We start from the raw sequence: 26,546 nt of genomic DNA on the forward strand, positions 1-26,546 counted from the left end.
GTAACAAGATAACTGAGATATTGTACTAACACTTATAATATTAGGTTTTGAATTAATCAAGTTTTTCCTACCTTTATCATATTCCTTCATACTATGGTTGCATGTCTTTTTGATCTCCCATTTGCTTCAGCGTAGATATCCATTGATGATTGTTTGGTAAAAAATGTTTTCTTCTTCCATACTCTTAATTCTGTCTGCTGTCATCTCACAAGTCACGTAGATTTTTTTTCTACATATTGTCCATAATCAGTTATCAGGTACTGGTACCCTGCGATTCTATAAAACATCTAATTATATTTCCTACTTCTGAAAATTCAGTCACCATCAACTTTTATTTATTTATTCATACGTTTTAAGTCATGCCTGTTTTAGTGGGTACCTAGATTTCACAATCTAGGATTTAGTTTCACCGAGGGTAATTAAACCCTATAAACACATATGCGCCCATTAGTACATAAGCCTGTCGGGGCTGCGATATTGTTCGACAATTACCGGGGCCCTGATACATAGAGGGGAGGGCTTAGGAAGGAACACGGCATCTTTTAATCGGTAAAGGTCTGACACTCCCACACGCTGTACCGGGAGAGGTCTTGATGATTTTCAGAAAATGACAGTTGGCAAGGACCTCCAAACCGATATAGAGAGTAGGATATCTTTATCTAGCACTAATCTTCAACTTTTTTTAATAAGTATAGATTTATTAGATAGATCTGACCAAATTGACCTTCCACATAGTAGGGAGTTTCCAAGCTAGGTTTTTCTTTTAAAGCATTTTTGTACTTATTATTTTCTAGATTTTTATTGGCAGCTCATAAACAGTGTTATCGATAGATTTGCTGCTAGATGTATTTTAATATCGCTAGTGTTGGGCAATGTTATCGAGCTTTTGGGTTTTATGAGTGCGAAACTCTATGGTTGTGAAATTATAATATATTTTTTATGACTGTATGTTTTATTGGGTTGCCATACATATTACTTGTAGGGTAACTATAGGTAGGTATATATCGATCAAATATTTTTTCAAACCTATGGTTTCAATATTGAGGTTAATAATGATAAATGTCGACAGCAGTGACCCGTGTTGTTTTTAATTACTTCTCTCATGCCAAAAATATACTTTTGGCATAAGAGAAGGCATGAGAGAAGTAATTACATAATAAATTATAAGATAGATTATCTGGTTTCAAAATAAAACAACACTACATCCGTTATCATAGATTTTTATTTCAATAGTTCAATAAATTCTACTAACATTATTTTTATTGTTCTTAACGTGAAATCCTTAAATAAATAAATAACTCTTCGACAGGATCAACTTCGCGCTTACAATCGATATTTTTTTGTTTATCTTTTTATACATATTCATTTAATATTGTATGTCTTACAAACTAAAAATAAATTGCTCATTCACAACACTAAAGAATTCCATTACTTAAAAATTACAAATGAATCGATATAATTTTCATATCGATTAGAAATGAATCGTCTAAATTACAATAGTTGTCGATAAGACATCACAAAACTAATTTTAATAACTAAATATTAGCATTTACTTAATCAACTTGAAATGTAGTCAAGTTTAACCGACTTCAAAAAAGAGTTTTTATTGTATTAAATCGTCTTAATAATCGGAGAGTTATCAAAACTAGTTTCTAGAAATAACACTAGACACTTTCATATTTTAGCTGTTGTTTTATCTAGAAATAATGGTACAAAATGAAATACAAAAAAAAAACATAGAAATACATATAAGACATCAGATCTATTTCTACAATTATGTAAAATTGTGCTATAAACTGAAAATAAATACAAAATCCCTGTAGCAAATGCAATTTTATTAAAATAATTTAATACATACATGATATTGTTATCTCAATTCCGAATTACTTGCGTAGGCGATATGCGATGCATTTACAAAAAATATTAAAGCTATTCAAAGTTTTTTTTATTGTTTTATTGATTTATCAAAAATAAACTTTTCTGTGGTAATAATAATTTTGTATGTGTTTATAGAACTATTTTTCAATAAAGGACTTCTAGAATTTTTTATTTTTACAATTGAAGTATTACGACAACGGGCATAAGGATCAAATTGATATCCCAAATTGAATTTCCTGCTAATTGATAATTAAAATTAGTTCTTTTAAGACCCACCGGATTCGTCACATGTAGCCACTGCGCTATAATTTGCAATATTGTTCAAAATCAATTTTACTCATTAGAATATCCTACAATTCGCTAGATTTAAAAACTCTATTACGTAACGCTGCAGCGCCACCTACCGTCCACAATCAGATATCAATCCCACCTAACATTAATTGAAAAATAATTGATTTTGACGATAATTACTGCTATGTCAATTAAATGTGAACTTTATATAGACGGAGTAAGGTTTACTATGCGTTGCCGTAATGTCTGGTAGCTTATCGAAAAGTATTTGGATACTAACGTTGTTTGTATTACTATGAAGGTTGGTTTGATTTGTATAACGAGAAAATATGTGAAAAGTGATTATTTTTAATTAATTTTGTAAGAGTAGTTAGAAACAGCATCTGTACCACACAGTTTAATTCAATGTTCTCGAAGATTCTCTGATTATCTTAAATGTTAGTAAATACTTATAATAAATCCATTTACATATCACTAACACGCGTTATAATACAACTAATTTCACTACACAATAGTTTTAAAATAGATTTTCAGTAAGTTACGTTATGTACTCAAAATGTCAGATGCCTTTAACATGAATGTTTACGTCATAGCTTATAAGAGATACTATATAAAGACAATCTTTTCCTACTCTGTACTCCTCATCCGTCAAGCATTTGTATTCTCAGTTCAAAACACGTCAATTCCTTGCTATTTTACATCTAGTTACACTTATATAAAATACATACATACAATATATTATTATGTACGGAAAAATATGTGCAATCTGTTAGTTGACCTATCAAATGTCGTCACTACGGAACTTTCTCAAATATTGAGTTACAATCCTTACGCTTCACGTAAATATATGGCGGGTGTCATGTTGAGCGGGAAATGGCGCCATCTTGAAAATGAGAAGAAGAAAGAAAAACTAAATTTTGTTGGATAGAAAGATTGTTAATAGTTTATCGAAAAATTCAAGGTTGTAGTATTTAGTATAGCCAATCCAATGATGTATTAGATATATAGAGCTATATAAATAGTGCAATTTTCTTTGAAAGTAATTGCCTTATAAGATGCTGTATACATACTATATAGTTAGTGCCACAAATTGTAAATGTTGATTTATAATTTGCGATAAAATCATAAAAATAAGGAAATATCTAGAAAATGTATATAAATTGTTAAATAACATTTAAAATTGTCATAAACAAGATGTTTTATTTACCGCTCAATGTGACACATGCCGGCAAAATTAGGCCAGGAGCTTAGTCAATTAATTTTCACATTCAATTGTAACAAGCTCTGTATAAAAATACTCTGCACTTCTATTTATACCAGCTAAAGAGAAAGTGATAAGTAAATATTACTATTTAGTAATATTTTTTGATATATTGCAACACCGGCTCCTGGACTAAAAGCCTCGTACCTAACACAATTTTGTACCCAACTCTTTGTTACCTTATACATATTATTCTGAGCATTTAATTTGGCTACATATCTGTTTATTTAGCACATTTCTATGAAACAAGTCTATAACGCATGTTTTGAGACCCGAACAGAAAGATAGAGAAATTAGTATTTATAAAATAGATCCTCTATCGATCTTAGAGCATATTTCTTTTAAAATAGGGTCACTTCTTTTACCTAATTTACCTTAGGCCGCTTTTCAATTCCACATAGTTACAGAATTATTATACCTTTACACTTGAAGTTTAAACATGCGTTATTTACGACCGATTAAATGTACATACAAACATTTTATTCATATATTTAGCTAGACATTGAAAAATAGACTTTATATATTCCGTATAAGGTTGAAATCTGTTTGGCATATTCGCTACGTTTTAGTTAACACGTTTTATGGCTGCGATAATGAAAAAATATTATATAAAGACTATGATTTGTCACAGTGATTCTGGCTTGTTCAGACGGAGAGATTGTAGTGGTCGATTTCCACTGTTGTTAGAATAATTTTACTAAGCTACCATAAGGAATTAATTACTCCTACAGAAATATAGAGTAAATTACATTACAATGTTCGTAACTACAAGATTTACTTACAGAAACCATCTCTCAAGGATAGATTTCAAACTAACTTTCGCTAAGAAAGTATTCACGTCACAACATTATTTTCGCCAACTAACTCTCGACGTCTGAACACGCCTTTATATAAAGCCGTTTATGAACATACATACATTACGTGGATACTCAAGGACGCAATGAGATCGTGACATACTTTAATGTATTTATTTTAAAGGCATTACTACACAATAACTGGACAATGTTTGATGTTTAGGAGAAAACAGATTATAGTTGTTACATAGTTCTAAGATACATACAGAAAATTCTAGAACTATCGACATATAGGAAATGCCCGCACATTTAACGGTTGTCAAACCAATTATGCAAAAATGAAATAAAATTAACGATTCAAAATCTTGTATTTTATTACCATCGTAACCCCTTTATTAATTGCATTACAATTAAAATTAAACATTAAAAACTATTTTACAACAATTCAGTTGCATGGTCTATTATTCGTACCTATATCAAATCCGACAGTTATTATAAGAAATAACTTTGAACTAAATATAATGTAACTTTTTGTCACTAAGTCTAACACTAAACCTGTGAAAGGTTAGTCAATTCACTCACTTAGGTGGTCATATACCACCCCTCACTTTTTTACTTATAAGTGAACAACAAAATAACTTGTTACCTTATTGTTACCTCGTGTAACGTACCTCTGTTCGCAAGGTTCACTTTTAACCGGTTAAAGCTGGTTTAGGTCGGTGAGGAGCGGCGCGTGCGTCGCGGGAAGCTCGCATCACCGAGAGGGACAGCTACTGGCTACGGACTTGCCGCTGAGGCAGGAGAAACCACTTGTGCCGGATTGCAGGCTGGACATTGATCCTCTGTGGAAGAAATTACGGTTATATATTGAATGAGGTGGAATTTTGATGAGATTTTGGGGTAGTTAGTGCTATTAAAGTTACACTTTAAAAGTTATTTGTTACGTGTAAAAAATTAAGGAACACAAAACTTTGTTATAGGTACATAAAAACCTCCAACAACTGGAGATGAACATTTGATTTGGGACATAAGTTCCTTAAACGACTGATTCCTATTGCATGGTCCGACAATTTGAAGGGTTTTGCAAAATCTATTTTGTAGTAGAAAAGGAGAATGCCAAGATTCCCTACAAGACTCGGCCAAAACCGACAAAGATGAATTATATGTCATAAAAAAGGAAAGAAATCATAGAATTTAATAGTATAATTCGTTTTTTATTAGAAGTACACCAAAAAAAGTTATAGTTCTTTAAAGTCGACCACTTACTTAATACTTCTGATTTTAAATAGTAAATGATTAATTAAATTAATGACTTGTCAAATCATCTTTGCATACCTACAGGTCTTTTATAGTAAAAACACACACAAAACACAACAATACCTAACTACATTATTTTAAAATGTATCGAAAAAAAACCACATGTCATACTTTTTAACAATTTATTATTCATCAAATAGTATATCGTCATACTTAATTAATAAATCGTCTAAAAACTGGGCTGGAGGGGTTATATTTGTTTCATGCCTTGCCCAGCCAAGGTACCATAATATTGTCATTGTATGGGCACAGCAACCTACGGTTCTTCGTCCAACTATGCAATTACAACAGTAGTGTTCAACTGCCTCTCTCCCACTTACATTATTGTTAATTATGATATAAACATAATATATTTTTCGACTTATATGTCTGCTTTGAATTTTGCCTCTGAGAAGCCAGTGATTTTGGGAGAGTGACAATTCATCCCGCAGGTTGCTAAGATGAGCCTCTCTACACACTTCAATAGTATAGGAACCATTGTATCGAATATGTTCGCCATAATAAGACCGTGCTTGTTTTATCTGATAAGTACCACAAGCAATTAATATCAAGTCTTCCTGTGTGAGTTGAGGGAAGTTACTTATATTTTGTGAATCAACATTTATGTTTGTGAAATGTGCTCTCCTTCTATTGTAATTATTATTATTTATAAAATCAGCTAAAACATTATTTTGGTACATTTTTTGATTAATTATTTCTAGAATCTGTGCTGCATCAGTTCTGTCTGTATAACGACAATGAAACCGGTTTATCAATGCAGCAGCAATAGAAAAATCTACCATCAAATGAGATGATGCTCTATTAAAAAATTCATGGCGGAATATTTTAAATTGTTCTTTAAATATACCATTTACTGTTTCCACTACCCAACGGCACATGGTTACTGTCCTTGATCTATTTGCTGCTAACGTTGACAACTGTGTTTCATTCTCTTCTAATGAAAGTGGCATATGAACACTATAGTTACTATTTTCTAGAACTGATACTGCATCTCTAAAACCCCTATCCAGAATAAAAACATCACCATGTCGAAAATACTGCCTTAGCGGTTGAGACTCATTTATAAATTCATTTTGCATAATGTCACCATCTGATGTAGTTGCTGGATAGGGGCCAAGAACCTCTAAAATATACCCATCACAACACACAAACATAAATGGTTTCACAAGGTTCCTATACTTATGTAGAGAGTATGTATCCTTTTGATACTTATAATTTGAGCTTTTCTGGCAATATATATAAGTACCATCAACAATGACAATTGGTAATCTCTCCCCATTCTCATTAATACCTCCAAAAAGACCATTAGGGATTAAAAGATTTCTATTAGCAATCTCTGCCCTCGTCATATGGCTTAACCCTAAATGCATTGGCACAAAATCTTGTTGAAGCAACTCTCTTGCTTTGGACATTAAATTCTCCAAAGTACTGCGAGGCATTTGGAATAAACTGGCAATTCGCTCATTAGAGTCTCCATTTCTTAATTTCAATAATAATGCAGCTAGAGCAGTAGACCCTCTATGCATTTGAGATAACCTAGTGACTTCTGCCAACAATGTACGGAACTGCTCTTTGCTTATACCAAACCAATAATGTACTAAATGATTATCCATCATGTCAATATTTTCAAAATCAATTGATGTCTCTTTACTTAATAATGACACAAAATCATATATATATGCCTCTGTAAAGGTATGGTTCACTTCAATTTCATTTAATTGGTGCCATAAATTACCTCTTAAATGATAATTGCAGATGCGACAGTCAGCTGGAACATAGAATTTAAAATCTACAAAAAGTCTTATTCTTATAGATAATGGCACTACAAGTCTTTCAGCATGGTGACAACCAGGAAAAAAACAGCGGGCCTGCGAGTCTGATGCTCTCCCATACTGAGATAAAACAATTGTTGATACTTCTTGAGGGAGGGATGGAGAAGATTCAATTTGAACATGTTGTGTTACTTGCTCAGATGATGTACCCGGAATATCAGCAATAGATTCTTCAGATGTGGATGGTAGAGGTGGAACTGCAGATGATGTGGATGGTAGAGGTGGAACTGCAGATGATGTGGATGGTTCAGTGTAATGTTCAGCCAAACTATCACACCTCTGCCAACAAGGGTGACAAATCCGATCAGATGTACGTAGCTGCAATAAAATACAAAATAAATTATTAAATGAAATAAATAGCTATATGCCTTACCTGCTTATATGTTATATGTTTTACATAAGTAAGAGATAATGAAAGATTTGCTTAACATTTTATAGCATTTTGATAAAATATTAACATGAATACATACTGAGCGTGGCAAAATCCTCTCTGCAACAACAGCCCTTATGCGTACTTCTCTTTCAGTATTGCTTGATAATGTATGGGCTCTTGACCGATACAAAGACCTCCCACAGTGTACACATACGTTCCTATGCCCTACAGTATGTGTAAGTGGTCCTGGTGCTTCAATTGATTGATGTAGTAGCAACCAACAAGCATGACACACAACGCTATCCCTCGGTATCTATAAAAAAAAGAAACTTAGATTTTTCAAACCACTGATAATGAGCTATAAATAAATTATTGGATGGGTTAAGTTGATACGTTTTTTTATAATGAGCTCAGTGGCATGTTTACATTTTACACATAACATCGTGTTTCGCTAGTTAGGTTTTAAGTCCCATGTGATAGGGGGCGACGCTATTGCCATTAACCGGATAGAGTATATTATTTTGTTTGTAACATGAAGCAATCGCAATGACTATACTATTACAATATTCACAATAAATAATAAAACACAACTTACATCGGTAATAGCATTTTGTTGCTGGATCAATCGCCGAATGTCTTCAGTCTCAGTTTCTAACGAGTATCGACGCATCCGAAAGATATTTAAACCACAATTGATGCAGCGGATCATGGTTAATAGATTACAGCTTCAGATATCCACGTGAGAAAAGCCAGGTCAACAAATCGGCTGGTTCAAATGTTCAGTTGGGCGGGCCGAGTCAGCGAGTAATACAGGTTCAGGTTCAGTTTTAACAGCCAAGGTAGTCGCAAATGGTAGAAGAAAAATCGGAATCCAGAAACACAGCAATAAACAATACAAAACTCAAAAGGAAATCGGAATACTTCGTCACTCGGAAACGCGGGAGGAGAAGTGTTAAAGCTTTTTGACAATGACGTGACTGTCAAAAAGTTTTATTCAGTGCTGCCAGCGCTATAATGACATGATTAGATTAACGGTATCAACGGTATCAATAATCGATTTTTATATATTAACAATAAAAATATGATTATATTCAGAAACATAACTTATTATTATATTATTCATTATAATAGGGATTACTGCGTAATAAATTCACTTGCGCATCTTCTCGTAATGATATTGTTATTGTAATCGATTGGCAAGTGCAATTTCGTTTCGATATTGTTATTTTGGTCTTGGTAACATTTCTTTCAAATAGTGAAATCGTTGTGACATGTGTTGATAAATTAAATTACTATTTAAAATTACTTTTCAACGGTGTACTTCTACAGATTTTGATTATGTTGTATAATTCTTAATGTTTTTTAATACGAATGATCATAATTATAGAAAATCTGTCGGTCTTTATATGATTCGGGCCTATTCTTGGCATTGTCCTTTTTGTCATTTATAACTGACCAGTTACATGTGTCAACGACTGTCGGTAAATAATACAACAAAACATGCAAATAAAAAAAGCCTATGAGTTATGCGGAAAAATGTGCCAGCGCAGATACACTGATGTGCAGATGGACAAACATCGGCTGATGATGATGATTAATTTTTTGATGAAACTAAAGCACACTAAATACCAACTTTGTATTTTCTTTCATCCTACATTTTCATGGCATCTTGACACAGTCATAATATCATCGATTATTTTTCCGACCCAAATATCGACCAATAGAATTGCACCATTCGACGTCACGTGGTACAACCTACATGGTATTATACTGAAAATTTTTTGAATATTTTCTCTGGTCGTTGCTACGTCAAACTGACAGGTTGTGGCCGACATTTGGGACGGAAAAATAATCACTTATAATACCACAAGAGCTTCAAAATTATCACTCGCGCTTCGCGCTCGTTATTTTTTAACCTGAAAAACTTGACTCCTTCATTTGTTTGCAACGAACCTATCGGAAAATACCCGATAATTTTGAAGCTCTTGTGGTATTATAAGTGATAAATTAAATAAATATTTTTTTCATACATATATAAGTAATTGACTCTTTAATATAGATATGATATTATGTCTATTTTTGTTCAATTCGCAGAGCTTGGATGGCCGTTGTCCGATGAAGATTTAGGAAAACTTGGCGGCGAGCTGTAGTGCGACAAAAAATATGTGTGTTCAATGATAAAAGTGGGCGAAATGCTGAATAGGGGTGAAAGAACCCAGACGAGAATGTGTCTAACTAATTTTTTTCATCTCTATAATTTTATAAATGGTTTAATAAATAACGTAAATATTAAGTAATGCATAATATTGCATGATAAACATACATAAGTCATCCATTTATTTTTTTCATTCGGGAGAATTACTCTTTCGTACAATCTCACCGACCCGGCTAACATTGTGGGTTAAGAGGACGAATTGGAATTTTTGGCGCCAAGGATGTCAATTTTTCTCAGTAAATACAAAACGGATCAAAATACAACTTGGTTACCTGAAAGTTCATGATATAAGCCTTATTTTGTTAGTTGTAGAAACATGATTAGGTAACTTTTATAACAGAGAAAAATATATCAAACATACCTCTTTTTAAAAAGAGATTCACATATTATGGGCAAACGGGACCGATTTAAGCCTCTTAACTTTTTTAGTAGTTGAGTATATACATACTCTTTAAAATGGTAGTAGGAATTTTTATTAAATTATCATTTCTAAATATTAAAATTACAAAACCATTTTGTCGCTTACGACTTTTAGTTATAAGCTAGCGCGCGTATTGTTATCCTCGCCCCGCTCAGACGCTCCGACCCCTTTTGGCGCCTTAGATGCGCGTGCCGGTTATGGAATTATTGTTGACCAATTCCTCGCCTTAACGTCGTAAGTGGAAGCGAATTACTTTTCACTCAGCGTCTTCTCACGAATTCCGACGTCAATAGCGCTTCCTACTGCAGTCGGATGTTTTCACATGTCTAATCATATGTAGTGTCCCTGTTTGAGTACATAGTGTCCTTAAACGAGTACGTACTTGTAGTGGTGGCTGGTGAGGGTCTCGTGGAAGTACATGAGCTGCGCGGCGCGGTGCGCGCTGTCGGGCGCGTCGCAGCGCCACTGCAGCACGTAGCTGCCGCACTCCAGCATCACGTGCGAGCCCTGGGGGAGGGATCAAGTTAGAACAGGTCTTCAAATACAGCCAGGATATGGGACCCTTCCGACAGAAGCCCCTCGCGACAGAGAGCATGGGAAGCGGCTAGATACAGCCATCTGGGACCAATGCGACAACAGTTATAGTATGAAAACGTTTCTCAGCCCAGCGCCGATGGCAGACATCAGATCCATACATTTACATACTGTGTCAGCTGCGAGCTGAAAAACCTTCGCCAGTTGATCGAGAGAACCCTACGTCGGCGTCAGTGTACAGTACGACCTTGTTTGGAATCTTACAAGCTGATGCTGATGCCTTATTATTCACGGCCACAAAAAAAAACTGGCATCATAAATAAAATTGCTTTTAAAAATCGTCTTTGTTTTTAATTTTAAATATAACAACATCCCCATAGGTCCCCGAAATAAAACACGAATCACAACAAGACACACAAAGAACTTTCTAGAACATCATAATACCTGTATGCTCTCCCCATCATGGCAGACGAGGGTTGGCTCTACGCGGTGGAAATGCTCTCCCTCCCGCCAGCCCTTCTGGTCCAGCACCGAGCGCGCCTCGTCGCCGCCACCTACGCACAGCGCTGCAATCAATAGCTGGTGTTACCCGCAACGCAAATAAAACATAACAAGCGAAAATAAACCAAGATTAAAGGGGTGATAATGGGGGGTGAATGAAAACTTCGGTGAAGAAAAAAAACTGAAATTCAAAAATAAATGTAAATTGAGTAACACAGCTATTAGTTATAAAGAAAACTTAAATCTATTGTTTTTTAACATCAGAGTTCCATATATTCTTTCACTAATCTCAAAACGCAATGAAAATAAAGGTATTTTACGAACAGCAGGTTACATTAGGCAACCCTAAATTATATTGTCCAATAGCAACACTAAAAGCAACGGTTACTCTTATAAGATTACTGGAATCATCGATGTACAACACTTTCCTAAAACGCTGAACCAACATTAAGAAACCATTATGGTTTCTTCAGCACATCGAAGTCCCACGTCAGCACACTTTGAGGGTCGCGGTTTGCTCTTCATCCTCTCATCAGCTGAATGTCCTGTTTACCTGAGGGATCAGCCGGTGGATGGGAAAGCTCGTGGTCACTGCGGTACACCGCACATACGTAGATTTGACCAATTTAGGCGGCCAAAAATATTTTACAATGTATTTCGTTTTTTCTATCTTTATTTTATCATTATTTTATTATTTATTTTATTTAAGCATTGTATTTTGATAATAAGCATGTTTTATTGAAAAAAACCGTAAATATTTTTTTTTTAATGTAGAGTATCATATATTTTCATTTTAAAAGTAGTTATGATATTTTTTATTATATCTATTTCAAAATAATATGTAATGTAGTAAAAAAAAAATTAATATTTTTTTATTCCTCACTTTCTGCCTCTGATATATCAGACTCTGTGTTTGATTCAGCTGGTAGTAGCATATTTTATTGTTTCAGGGCAAAATAATCTTGTTTTGATGTTTTTTTTTTTGTTGGTCACATTTCTTCAGTTTCGTATTTCTTTAGTTTTCCTTCGTTTAGTCCTCTCACTACAATCTTTAAGTGATTTAGATGGCCGCCCCGGTCGATTTCCAACACTTGTCGGGCGTTCAAATGTTCTGCTTAACCAATTCTCATTAGTTTTAAGGATTTTTTTTACAGTTTCAGTTTCTTACTTTCGTAGCTATTTTAAAATATGCAAATCTTTGTTTAAAACTGCTTATATTATCAGGTGTGTCACCTTAATAGGTCAAAAGTTAGTTTCCTAGGTAATTTAGTTTTTCTTCCAAATTAGTCAGATCTTGCTATTGTATTTTATTGTAAATATAACGTTGGGTCACTATTTTTACGCCAGAGGTACTCAAAACAAAAAAAAATGCACTTTGTGACATTTTAAAGAAAAAAGTATTTTATTTTTGTATGAGCTTCAAATCTTAAAAAGCCTGTAAGTCGGACATCCGCAGCTATCCGCAGCCAAAAAATATGTCGTAAGCTAGTTTAATATGTCAAATATCTAAAACTAAAAAAAATGTTACGCGGTCGAACGCGATAATATAACAAAATTGTGTTTAAACAAGAAAATTACTAAAAAAATATTTTGCTTACACACCCTCTTTTAAAATTGAAATAATACTATAAAAAATTAAGTGATCACACTTAAAATATATTAAAATATAATAACTGTTACCTACACAACTCGAATCCATCATAATAGTTGCTTAAAATCAATTAGATAGCACAAAAAAAATTTTTCTTTAATACCGTCTACCGAGATCTCTAAAAACGTATAACGTAAAATTTGCACTAAGGTCAAGTTCCAACTCCTGGTGCAAGCGCATATCGCATGTTTGGTAGGTAGATGTGGTAAATTCTTATTGCTGGGGTATTCCTCTTTCCATTTTACCCACAATTTGATGATAACCTTTATTTAAAAAAAAAAGACTTTTGGCCAGCTAAATTGCTCAAATCTACGTTAGTGCACCGTGAAGGCGATGTCGTGGCGCAGCACGTCGAAGTCCCACGTCAGCACACTTTGAGGGTCGCGGTTTGCTCTTCATCCTCTCATCAGCTGAATGTCCTGTTTACCTGAGGGATCAGCCGGTGGATGGGAGAGCTCGTGGTCACTGCGGTACACCGTGAAGGCGATGTCGTGGCGCAGCACGTCGAAGTCCCACGTCAGCACACTTTGAGGGTCGCGGTTTGCTCTTCATCCTCTCATCAGCTGAATGTCCTGTTTACCTGAGGGATCAGCCGGTGGATGGGAAAGCTCGTGGTTACTGCGGTACACCGTGAAGGCGATGTCGTGGCGCAGCACGTCGAAGTCCCACGTCAGCACACTTTGAGGGTCGCGGTTTGCTCTTCATCCTCTCATCAGCTGAATGTCCTGTTTACCTGAGGGATCAGCCGGTGGATGGGAGAGCTCGTGGTCACTGCGGTACACCGTGAAGGCGATGTCGTGGCGCAGCACGTCGAAGTCCCACGTCAGCACACTTTGAGGGTCGCGGTTTGGTACTATGACTTCGTGCACCTGGGGGATAATAAAAGGCTTATGGAGACTGTTTAAATATATTTGGAAGTAGCTGTTGAAAAAACCAGTAGAAGTGTTTATTGTCTCAGAAAATGTGGTAAATATTTCGAAAAATAAAAAGATCGAGTAAGGTCTTCTTGTCTTAAATATGACTTTTATATAGAACCTATCAAAATAGCTTAGCTGCAGAAACAATAGCTCCACTTCAATCTCATCTTTCTACTGATTACAAAGTTAAGATTGAGAGATTGAAATTGAGATTGAAGTGGAACTCTTCTCGGTAAATTTTAACATTTTATTTTTTGAGCAATATAAATTCCAATAGCGCAAAAAATTACATACACAGTCATCACATAGAAAATATCGTGTGAAGTATTTTGTAAATAGATTCTATTCTTCAAAAATTCAACATACCTGTCCCTTCCCCAAGCTGACAGATCTATAAATGCTATCCTCACTCAGAGGGTCGCCCTCTCGCTCCGTGAACGCTCCACTCACGTACAAACTCTTCGGCACCAGCCCTCCTTCGTGCACGAAGCTCTGAGGACACAGAGATCTGGTTAGGAGTTGTAGAGGAAAGGATACGTGACTTGTGAATCTAGCGGGGTGTATGTCTGTGATTTGTGATGATGTGATATTTTTGGAGTGTTATTAAATAAGCTGGTATTATGGGTCGTGTTTTAGCTGATCAAGTAGACTGATGGAAATTAAATAATTCGTATTTTCCACTAGTGACTTCTTGAATATTACATGGGGATTATTGAAGGTGTTAAGTTGTTCTAATATTCTTGTGAAGTAATGGTGACTAACATCTAATACAGTAATTTGAGTGACGAAGTAAGAACCTAATTTTTTCGATTGTATTTATATTTTAATCAATAAATATCAATTTACATTTTTGTGGCCAGTACAGTGTGATAAATGCTAAGAAATGCCGTAAAAAAATATGTTTGTATCACTCCTTTGAATTGTTCTACAGCAGTTCTCTCGATACCTATAGGCATCTCATATGTTGACTCCTCAAAAGACATTGATTTGACATGGAAACAGAGAGTGAACAAGACGTAGAGAGTCCTAGCGTGACAGTGAACATGTAGATGATGTGCCAACACAGAGGTTCTCGGAGACAGGTGAGCCGACCACTGACTAGCACCAGCGCAATACACTCACAGGTAGACAGGCCTCGGTATCCGATGTAGCTTTAGCTTTATATTACCCTAGTAGGTAGTAGTTTACATATGTCTTATTTTTTTAATTAACTAATCAGCAAGCTCGCTCTAGGAGCAAAATTAGAAGCACCGTCTTACTACGCACAATAAGTCTTGAGCGAAATTAGGAACATTTTAGCAAATCTTTTGTTTGCTGAAGAAATTGTTTTCACAGACTTCTAGAGCGAAGAGGAGATTCTCAATGACTAAGGTTACAAAAGGTTACATAATGTGTACAGAACAGAGGTTAAGCAGAAGGTCATATGTTAAATTTTGGTCAGGTTGTTAGAAATTGGTTTCATGCTACTTTGTAACCATGAAAAATGTAAGAACGAGTTTGATTCTGGTTGGAATACACAACTGCAATAAGCATTCTCGGATTAGATTGTTATGACACGACAGTATTTGAGCTCAAATAAATGGTTACAATTTGAAAGCAATGTTCATAAATGAGAGATGTGCTAACAGTATTGCTAGCAACTATTTTATTCTACATTTATATAGCTTAAAACCTAGCCATAATAAAGTAAACAATGCCACGGATACCAGAGGCCTAGTGCGGTACTTATCGCGTACTGAGTCGAAATACTGATGCGGCACGTTTAGCGTCGCGTCTACTATGTCCGACTGCGGCCAGAATAAAACAACAATATATTACAAATATAATAGAAATAGGTTGGTTTATTATCCTGTGATTGGAAGTTGTACAGATGTGGGGGTAGGTAGAACCATGGGGTCGGTTCCAACAATACTGTAACTTGACATTAACTAAAAACTATAGATCCTTCTGTTATTTGTTTTCCATGTGTTATTTGAGATTTTTCGTCGTTATTGTTATATCTGCTTAGCATTTTCCCAACTAAACAGCTTTTGGGTGCGAGTCATACCGGATGAAGCTATGCACCAATGTTCTTTGACGTAACTTCAATAAGCTAAATTCTTTATTCAGCTGAAGTCTAAAGCCGAATTTTGGAGTCACCAACAGAAGAATGAGTCTTTCTCTAGCTGTGATTGGACCCGTGATTGGCTGTTTCTCCTAACCCGTACTCCTAATCACAGCAAGACAAAGACAGGCCTGCATAGCAATTGCGCACTTTATTCTAATCTTTCTTCTTGAAGTTTGTTTCAATCTGTTATTCGCTCATCGCTAGTACATAACTGGTCTTCTATAGTTGGTCTTACCTTGCATGGTCCTCCAAGGAAGTCGGGAATGAGATCCTTGGGTATGTAGTCAAGCAGACCTCCTGGCTGCAGGTAGTCCTTGCCGCCGTAGAATAAGAATTTACTTCGGGTGTTCTCGTCTGTAATGGAGAAGAACGTAGTAAGATTTGCTAGAGATGAAATTTTTTTTGAATGCATTTTATTTCCCAGTGGCTATTAAATCATAACTTTTAATTTTTTAGTAGTAGGATTTGTTATGAACATATCTGATTTTATTACGAGATTCCGCTCTTCTCCAATTAACTGTAATCAGCACTAGACACTATTGAAGATCAATTGACATTGGCTACAAAGAAACAAATGGTAACCTTCAGAAATGCAGAGTTATGATATGAGTGACCTATCAACGACATCGTAGAATACAAATATTTATTTATTGAATACTAAATTGCCCAGTTGACACCAGCAAACTTAACTCTATAGGCTTTCATTACCAATCCACCATTTCACAACTATTATTATAATGCACCCACCGGAACACCAAACTAATATGAAGCTCAACACTCACCAATAAAAGTGCTAACAATAGTCCACAATATAGGGAAGACTCTGGGCGCCCTCACGATCAGCACCCTGCCCATGGTCTCCGGGTAGTTAGCCTCCACGATCTGAATGATCCTCAGCAGCGCCCGCACTCCTGGCCGCCACAGGTGACGCATGTTCAGCCCGTCGAGGTCCACCAGCAGGCACCAGGATAAGACGGCGCTGTTGGACGAGCGGCTCGCCTCTTCTAGAAGTTTTAGACCTTCCTCGCATACGTGAAGTGTCTGGAAGTAAAAAGTGGGAGTAAAAAGACGTGAGCTGCGCTGTAATTTGAATAGAAGATTAAACCACAAAAGTACATATTAATCTGTATTTGATGGTATCTACACTAATGTTCTAAAGAGGAAAGATTTAATTGATTGATTGACATAAATGGGCTCCGAAGATACTTGACCGATTTGGAAAATTCTTTCATTGTTGGGACGTCACATTATCCCCGAGCTATTAAAGAAATCTGAGAAACCCAAGAGCAACTATATCAGGTAATTATAAAATGCAGCGCCTTACCAACTTCAAGAGGCCATCTTCTCCGATAGACTTGAGTAGTCCCTTCACGTCCATCTGTCCCAATCTCAGAATGTACAGCGGACGTCCGTCTGAAACACACAATAAAGTTGTTCATTATCTGCCTAACCTTTTCCAAACTATGTTGGGGTCGGCTTCCAGTCTTACCAGATGCAGCTGTATACAAGCACTGAGCACTGCTAACATGACTTGCTCAACCCATTTATTCCGGCAACCCCAAACCCCCTGGTAAGACTGATTACATAACAAGAAAAAAGAGGAAAGAAAAATCTAAGAATGTCGCCAATAGTGTAACTAGAAATTATCTCAAAACGATACATGCAAACCAGTATAGCCTAGAATCTAGCTCAAAGAAAGCTATAGGTACCTACATATTAACTGCGTGTATAATAGGTAATTCACTATGTAACATAATGCCCTCTCACCCTTGTCATGATGATGCCAGCCTCCAGGGAAGTACTGCTTGACAACGTCAGGAGTCTCGTACTCCGAGAGAATGCGGTCCACCTGGTGCTTCTTGCGCCACAGCAGCGACTGGGAGAGCATCTCTCTGGCCTTCTCCACGTTGAAGTCTCGGGCGCGGAGGAAACGGAGCAGGGTTGTGTCGCTGGGGACCTGACGAGGAAAGTTATTGACTAATTGGAGGGAGAATATTTAGAAGAGTAAATACATATCAACATTAAACACATGACTAGTAGGGTGTAGTAGACTATAGCAGTTATTGAACTATTCTAACGTAGCAAAGAAATAAGTAACAAGTTCATCAGACGTCTTCTTTACTTTCCCATTTTAGAAAAAAAAATTGGGGGTTTCAGCTATTAACATTAACTTATGTCTTATCATAACGACCCCCTCTGCTGTATCCGATACAGCATTACATACAAGTGAGAAACAATACCTTTTTTCCATAAGAGGAGTGATAAAAACAGCCATCTAAATTCTTTAACTATTCTCCGAACATAGAAAATTAACTGTCACATATGTTACCCCCGTGCCTTGGCACTTGGAGTCGTTGCATTATTCCGCTTCCACTTGTAGCGTACTCGCGCGACTTTACAATTTATAGCGCACGTGCGGAATGCCCGAAATTTCACCGCCTGTTCCGAAACGGCCATAAATTCCTGTGAGCACATGTTTTTAATATGTTTGAAGTATGGAATTGTGGAATGGAATTTAATTTTGTGACCAGCTTTCTGTATGAATGCATGTTTGTTATTGATATGCAAGGGTTGCACGAAATGAAAATATGTGCGCTCTGAGAACATTTTCATTTACACTAACATTTGACAAAAGATGGTTTGTTAAATGCCTCGCTAAATTAAAAGTATTTTGGCTGACATCGAAATCGAATAGAAGTTACAAACCTTTGTATTGAGCCCCTTGACAGTAGGTACAGAGAATACGTTTCAGCTTACACAAGTCAGAATCTCTTAATAAGAGACCAGGCTAAAGTAAGAATTTCCATCAGCAGCTCACCTTGCCCTTCTGCAGGTCATTGATCCACTTGCGCAGCTGCAGCAGACGCGACTCCTGCACCGGGCTCAGCTCGCCCAGGTGCCGCTTGATGTACTCGCTGTCCATCGTGTATTGTTCTGGAAAGAAGATCATTGTTCCTTTAGAGATTCATTTATAAAATTACAGCATCTCATAAGCTGACGAACATCCCACACAGGACTCGCCAACACGCATGCCCAACGCTGTGAGCATGGGCAAATTCCCCAGAGCGTGGGGAGGATGCAATCCAGCAGTTTTTAGGCTGTGACGGAGAATTGCATTGATATTCTGATTAATACAGCATGCAGTATCTACGCATCTACGTAGGTGCATCATTGCTGACTGACTGCCGAGTTGATGGGTGAAAACAATACAACAACATTTTCTTTTCCTAAACACCATAGAAGAGATTTTTCTGTCCCATGACTGACATATTACATTTTTGTAAAGTTTCTGATTTCGTTCCATAAATCCTTATAAACCAACTGCGATAAATTCTCACGAGTCACACGTGCGAGTAGAAATCGATATAATTTCTAGAAACTATTCGTATTGAAACTCGCGGCGATAATACTTCAGCGTTATTCAGTTTTCTGTTACTGAAACTGTATGAATGTTCTAGATCTATGAATATGTACCAAAGTGTAGATATGGTACGACTATATGTTGTACACATACATATTGATGAGAAACCACATTTGGAGTTTCTAACCGATTCTTTCATTCCTTGAAACCGTACGACTTTTTTCACATTTCATCACATTTCATGAGATCTTGAAACTATCAATTTTAAATTAAAATTAGAAAGTTTGGAGTGTCGTCGAACTTGACCATATCAGCCATATATTTCAGCATACCATGTTCTCGAAGTGCAATTCTTAAGGGTGTCAGTTTTTTCCTAGGACTAAAGAGTGATTCCAGGGCAGACCTTATTTGAAATTTTATTTACGCAACTTTCTTGTTTTGTGCTTAGTTAATAGCACAATAAAAGCCACGGATTTTATTGTGACTTAATCAAGTAACTATTGAGTACACATACTTAATACCAGTGTCCTCTACCAAACCCTGAGGGAAAAACAACGAGCATATCTGAATTTAGACGACAGCCAGACGGGTTGACCCAACCTGACCCAACCTTCCAAATCAGAAATAGCTAATCAAATTGTTCCAATTTCACATGTCGACTAGTTAAACATTTTATTAATTCTAATGTGATTTTAGAATTAATAAAAACATTTCAAGTTCTATCTAAATGGAAAGAAGAAAATACGGCACTGTATTTTTTCAGACATTTTACATATTATGCAAAGTTACTTATTGTTGTCTTAAAATTATTTCTAAAACCCACATACGTACTCGTATATTTTACAAGGTTTTATTTAACTTGTTCCATTTACAGCGAATTTTCAGCTTTGAAGATACACTTACTTCTTCAAAAAAGCCCAATAATGTTGCAAAACGTTCCCCAAATATCGAATACCATCTTAAAGGGTTTCCAAGGAGATTAAGTCCAGATCCGACACTTGATAGCTACAGAGCCCCTGTAGGAAAGACAGGTGCTCACCCAGGAGTCGAGGTAAGCTCCTTGCTCGCCCACTAAGCCCACACTAAACCCCTATTTGTATAAACAAAATAATGTGAATAACCAATAAGTACAATAACAGGGAATTTCCGATATAAATACAGCCAAAATAAATCGCCAAAATACTCCGAATTCGGTTGTTTTTTTTTGCTGTAATTGATACGGCGTAATCTGCACATCCCACGATCCTACACCGATGATGATTTTATTTGGATCACTACAATATAATTCCCGGTAATGTAACAAACAATTAATTACGTAGAAGCTACTGGAAAAACCAAAACAATACAATAATCATGAAAGCATGTGACGATAAGTTGATATTAGTCCGGTGGATCCCTAAAAATGGACCCTCCAAATAACGCGCTGACTGGCGAATATTTTTACCATCGGAAGAGCTCACTCGCACACCCACGCACCCCGATAGCACCCAGCTAAACAATGGACCTTAATCAAGGCTCTTTGTTAAACCCTTTTTACGTCATAAGGCTTACCGTATTTTTGCCGAACCATCCATTATAATGACACTTCCATTCTACTTTATACGGAAAAGTACTCGGAAATAATAATAAAATCCAAATAGTATTTGTGCTTCGTAGAAATTTTACCTACGGAAAAGTATCTAGAGGGAAATAAAACTGAAGTCCCAATCCATTTTATTAGTTCAGCGAATTATTCAGCGTCCCCGAAGGCTATTATTTTAACGAGCAATGTAAGTTGCTGGATCAAAAGACCTTGGTTTGTCGGCTTTGCCAAGTGGCAAGAAGTCAAGTAAAATTGCCGCAATTGCAGATACGATTCTGCAGTGACAGGGTTAAGGTCAGCCTCGCAGGAAACGGGTTAAAGCTCACTTGTTGGATGTACGTATGTGGGTCGATTAGACCGATCTACATACATTTACATATGCAATTTGCCAGAAACCTTCACTGAAAGTTAGTTCTTTAGGCAAATACATTGTGTTCAAGGACTTAGCAGATTTTTTTGCTGTTCCTAAATATCCGCAAGCATCAAATTAAGAAAGTAGAATTTACTTTTAATTTATTAAAATGTGTAATTTCTAGACGGCTGCATCGCTACATACCTATACTATAGTCTGAACGAATATAATATCTCTATTACATAAGTACTCATGCTTTCATGCACTAAATGTCTAGACTTCCGCAATATCAAACCGTCTCCAATCTGTTTCAGACATCCAATTTAAAACACAAACAACTATTCGCAAAAACTTTTAGACATAAGCGGAAGCATGAACTTTTCTCCCTAACAAGTTGAGGACTTAAAGTTCAAACCACTTATAGCGATATAAATCAGCTGGTATGTACGTGGGCCCAGCTCCCACGCGCTGACGTCACGGCTGTGACGTCACAGATACGATCCGTTCCACGGTGAATGGGGGATGAATGCGGATGAATGAGGGTGAGTTATGAGGATGCGACCGCTATCTCAACTTTGGGACACGATCATTTTGAATGTAGAACGGAACAAAGTTCTGTTTTATCTCTGTGTATGGTGGTGGAATTTTAGTCAGTTGTAGATAGTGTAAGTTCCTAACAGTGCAGGAATTCTAATCGATTCGGTAATTACGGAATACGACAGCTGTTTAAGCTATGTATATTGACTGTAATATTAATAGAAGGTGGCTCATGTGGAAATTTCTGACAATATTGGAAAAAAATATCACGAGTTCATAATGTTCATTATTGTTAAACCAATATTTGTGCTCAATAATATAAAAAGACAATAACAAAATGCAAATATACACAAGAAAACGAGTTGTTTTCAGAGAAAGATATTTTCACAAGAAAATTGTCGAGTATCCTTTATTGACAGAAATCTTTAGTCCGGAGAACACGGGCGATATTCCGAGATGAATCGGTGGCGTACAATAAGAAACAATATTGATGTTATATGTATGTACACAATGGATACCCTTTTGTGTTTCATGTTATGCTATTGATATAATTTGGTATTTTATTTTATGTAAACATATGGATTTATTTTTAATCTAACAAAAAAAAATGTTCAGTATTAGGATACATTAAAATTTGAACTATAGATTAGTAAGTATATCTTTCGTTTTATATGGTCAAAGTCAAAGTCAAAGTCAAAGTCAAATCATTTATTTCATTTAGGCCTTTACAAGCACTTATGAACGTCAAAGTTATAACTAAGTTTGATTCTAGTTGCCCATTCCAAAAGTAGCTTCCTATGGAGAAGAACGGGCAAGAAACTCCATGGTTACTCTTTTTAAAAATAATATAGTATTACAATTTGTATGTATTGATACATACAGTAAAAGCATGCGAAGATCATGTAGAATCGCAAAGACAAATGAGGATAAAGTGACAATTAAAATGCTACATGGTGTTCACATTTACAAATTGGTTTATATTTTGGTACAAAGTTACAAACAAATAATCAAAAGATGAATACAATTTTATTTGCTGGTGTAATTTTAATTTGTTAATTAATTAGATCTTGTCAGTATGTCCTATGGAGCAGGACCAGCATGTTTCCAAGCATTTTTATCTTGAATGTAATCTTCTAATTTATAATATGCTTGCTTACAAAGTGTGGCTTTTATATGAGTTTTAAACCGCATGTCATTTAGTTCCAGAATGTTGTCTGGTATTTTATTATAACATTTGACACAATATCCCATGAAAGATGTATGTACTTTAGATAATCTAAACTGCGGGATAGCTATCTTATTTTTATTTCTAGTGTTATAATTATGTCTATCACATATTTTTTCAAACAAATGTAAGTTTTTCCTAACATACATGATATTTTCACAAATAAATTGGCAAGGTACGGTCATGATATTAATTTTTTTAAACAGTTCCCTAAGAGATTCACGACTACGTAAGTTGTACATAGCTCTGACAGCTCGCTTTTGCAAGATAAATATGCATTCAATGTCAGCAGCTCGTCCCCACAGCAGAATGCCGTACGACATGATGCTGTGGAAGTAACTAAAATATACCAGTCTAGCTGTTTCTACGTCCGCTAGCTGCCTCATCTTTCTGATAGCATAGGCGGCCGAGCTAAGACGACCCGCAAGAGATGTAATGTGGGGTCCCCACTGTAGTTTTTTGTCAAGAGTGATTCCCAGGAAAACTGTTTGATTTATAAATTCTAGTTTTTCACTATTAAGTATAATGTCACATTCACTACTTTTTACATTTGGCAATGAAAATCGAATGCATTTTGTTTTTTTTTCATTAAGAGCCAAGTTATTTGCGTTGAACCAATTTTGAACCTGGAGAATGGAATTGTTTACGTCGTCTAAGGTACGTCTACGTCGATCAATATTAAAAATAAGAGAAGTGTCATCGGCAAACAACACCATTTTAGGTTGATTATCAAATAAGTAGGGCAAATCATTTATGTAAACTAAAAAGAGGAACGGACCTAATATAGAACCTTGTGGTACGCCCATTGCCATCACTGACTATGGTTTAATTTAAACCAAACTTGCGGGTCCAATTTTACATCTATGTATGTATATTACTATCAATTATTTCTGAGATAATCCTCTCAGAAATAATCACATGTGTCTGCTCATCTGCTGTGTATCTTTACATTAAAACAATTTGATAGGTAAACAGTGCTAAAATGCTACGAATGCCCTTATTTTTGCTCTAGTTGGTCTAGTTCTTGGTCTGTTTGGTCTAAACACACCCATAGCCCACCCAGATACAAAATAAATAAACGTGTAAGCTTAATTTGACTAAACACTGCTCTAGAATGCATATTATTAGCGCATTTCCTGGTAGTGTGCAACGCTGCAACAAGTTTATTGATTGTTGTAAGTCATATTGCGCAATTCTTCTTCTTCTTCTTCTTCTTAGCGTTTATCCCGCGGGTCCGCTTTCCGTATCTTCTTCTTCCACTTCGCTCTATCCTGGACATCTTCCTCTTCGAGTTCGCAGCTTATCATATCTTTCTTTACGACACTCAACCACCGCAGTTTTGGCCTGTCTCTGCGCCCTTGACCGGGTATATCGAGATTGAGTGTCGCATTGCCGATGTACTCAGGTGGTCTCCTTTGAACATGTCCGTACCATCGCAGCCGTTTTTCTTGTAGTTTGTCGGCGACATCGCGTACTCCAAGGCTACCGCGTACGTACTCGTTACGGATCTTATCGAGCCTCGTTACTCCGCACATCCACCGCAACATCTTCATCTCGGCAACTTGGATGGTACTAACATGCTTTTTTGTTACGGCCCACGTCTCGCTTCCATAAATGAGAACTGGTCTTATGACTGACTTGTAAATAATCCCTTTCAGTTTAATGGGCATTCGACTGTCGCAGGTAACTCCTGTAAGCTCGCGCCACTTAAGCCAGGCGGCTGATATTCGGTTCTGAATGTTATTTTCCAGGCTTCCGGATTTGGCAATTATGCTACCCAGGTATTTATACTCTTCGCACTGTTGAACTACTTGTCCATCAACCACTATCGGGTCAGTACGGGGGATAGGCACGTTGCACTCCATATACTGGGTCTTCGAAACGCTCAGAACTAGTCCACCTGCCTGCAACTGTCTCTTCCATGCCTCCAGAGCGTCTTCCAGAGCCTAACGAGTCGATTGCTACATCATCCGCGTACACACTTACACGACTCAATGTTCTGCTAAAATGCTAAGCATGTCTGCATTACTTAATAAGCTTTGAAATGCAAACATACAAGCACCAATCTAATGTATCTACCTACTTGCACAGATTACTAAATATATACTTAGTTACTACGTAATACTAGCCAGGGATTCCTTGCCGCATCATAAGATTGCATTTATGTCTGTCTGAACTTAACGAAATTACTTACTAGGATAATAATATCTTGTATGTTAGTATCGAAGCTGTAGGTAAATTATAACTGCTGCATGAAACATAAGCTCAGTTTTTCAACTACACATTCTTCTCTTACTTTCAATCGTCACTTTTTTGGTGTAGTAGAAGTCTTTACATGTTCCTTCGTGTTCCAGAACCGCAGTAATTCTTTCGATCAATCCCGCAGCCTTTCATACATAACCCTACAAGTTCCTATCTTGACATCATATTTTATAAATAAATCTAGCTTTCCATTAAGGCTTCTAGACATGTCTAATAACGCTAGGAACCAATCAGCCGGGCTCCAGGGGCGCATCCATATATATTATCGAAGAGTTCCATTCCCTTGGTACTGTGACCGCCCACGCGCTGAGATTTACTCGCAAATTGCGGATCACATGAAAAGACTGGAACCTAGATTATTGCACTGGATTTGCTATTAGATTTGTTAAAAATAGCTACGGTCTAGACATTTTGTTTTGTTGATAAATAAGCTCGTGTTGTCGTTAGATAAGATGGAAAAAGCAATCCTGAATCACGAAACGGCAATGAGCATTACTAAAATGCCTTAAATTTTGGGGTGCATATGGTCTAGCTACCGAGACCTACAAACCTCTCAATCCAAACAGTATGTCCGAAGCACCCATAATTCTTTCTAATGTGCAAAAAACGAGGTTAGACCTTTCGGCCATTACAAAGAGCTTAAACAAAGAAAAAGGGCAGAAAGTCATAAATTAGGCCAAAAACTTCCACCGGGCAGACCCGACTTTGACCCATTTTTGTTAGTGGGCCGTTTATCGCCGCAGGATGACAACCAGAAAACTTATGTTCTTACATGACCTAGATACTAGATAGCCTGTTATTATTTTTCTATTGGTAAAGGAAATTGCGACTCAGAACAATATTATTGAGTCTCTGACGCAATAAACCTTGATCAAGGTATTATTGAAGCTTGAATTAACCGCAATCAAGGGAGATTACAAGCATTTCTCTTCAAGGCTTATTGATCAACCATCTTTTTTATAGGATTCCACGAAATCAATTTAAAAGTTTTCCTACACTGAAATAAGGACAGAAATATTTGCAAAATTATTCTTGTGACCGCCGAAAACCGCCGTTAGAGTAATCTATTCGTCATCAGCGGTAAGCAGGCAAATGGCTAAATAGCTGCGATTAAGGTCGTTCCCGTGCGCCGCTT

At 36.4% G+C, this 26,546-nt stretch overlaps 2 protein-coding genes across 3 annotated transcripts in view; both read right to left on the reverse strand.

The window, feature by feature from the left end:
* Window positions 1–1,204: 1,204 nt before the first annotated feature.
* LOC124637302 (protein real-time) overlaps window positions 1,205–26,546 on the reverse strand; it is a 69,659-nt gene continuing 44,317 nt past the window's right edge. The window contains exons 6-17 of one of the 2 annotated variants that reach the window (XR_006985216.1): window positions 18,911–19,026; window positions 17,860–18,049; window positions 17,417–17,505; window positions 16,875–17,133; window positions 16,328–16,446; window positions 14,352–14,477; window positions 13,802–13,937; window positions 11,361–11,482; window positions 10,765–10,889; window positions 9,751–9,890; window positions 9,380–9,440; window positions 1,205–5,066 (exon numbers count right to left, since the gene is read on the reverse strand). Coding sequence is in view for 1 of the 2 variants with exons in the window: in XM_047173662.1 (XP_047029618.1) it covers window positions 4,979–5,066; window positions 10,765–10,889; window positions 11,361–11,482; window positions 13,802–13,937; window positions 14,352–14,477; window positions 16,328–16,446; window positions 16,875–17,133; window positions 17,417–17,505; window positions 17,860–18,049; window positions 18,911–19,026 (1,370 nt within the window). In the remaining variant the exon portion in view is untranslated. The remainder of the gene's footprint in view (window positions 5,067–9,379; window positions 9,441–9,750; window positions 9,891–10,764; window positions 10,890–11,360; window positions 11,483–13,801; window positions 13,938–14,351; window positions 14,478–16,327; window positions 16,447–16,874; window positions 17,134–17,416; window positions 17,506–17,859; window positions 18,050–18,910; window positions 19,027–26,546) is intronic. The other variant, XM_047173662.1, reaches the window with a different exon arrangement.
* Window positions 5,650–8,719, reverse strand: LOC124637301. Its single transcript, XM_047173660.1, has 3 exons — window positions 8,342–8,719; window positions 7,844–8,059; window positions 5,650–7,691 (listed from the first exon to the last, which is right to left on the reverse strand). Exons 1-3 carry the CDS (start codon window positions 8,453–8,455, stop codon window positions 5,667–5,669), a joined length of 2,355 nt encoding a protein of 784 aa, XP_047029616.1. The 5' UTR covers window positions 8,456–8,719; the 3' UTR covers window positions 5,650–5,666.

Source organism: Helicoverpa zea, chromosome 16 (assembly GCF_022581195.2).
Source record: "Helicoverpa zea isolate HzStark_Cry1AcR chromosome 16, ilHelZeax1.1, whole genome shotgun sequence".
Taxonomy (NCBI): domain Eukaryota; kingdom Metazoa; phylum Arthropoda; class Insecta; order Lepidoptera; family Noctuidae; genus Helicoverpa; species Helicoverpa zea.

Coding starts and splice junctions, on each gene's coding strand:
- LOC124637301 (XM_047173660.1), bottom strand. CDS start 8,455: ATGATCCGCTGCATCAATTGTGGTTTAAATATCTTTCGGATGCGTCGA. Junction 8,060..8,341: donor AACAAAATGCTATTACCGAT/GTAAGTTGTGTT, acceptor TTTTTTTTATAG/ATACCGAGGGATAGCGTTGT. Junction 7,692..7,843: donor AGAGGATTTTGCCACGCTCA/GTATGTATTCAT, acceptor ATTTTATTGCAG/CTACGTACATCTGATCGGAT.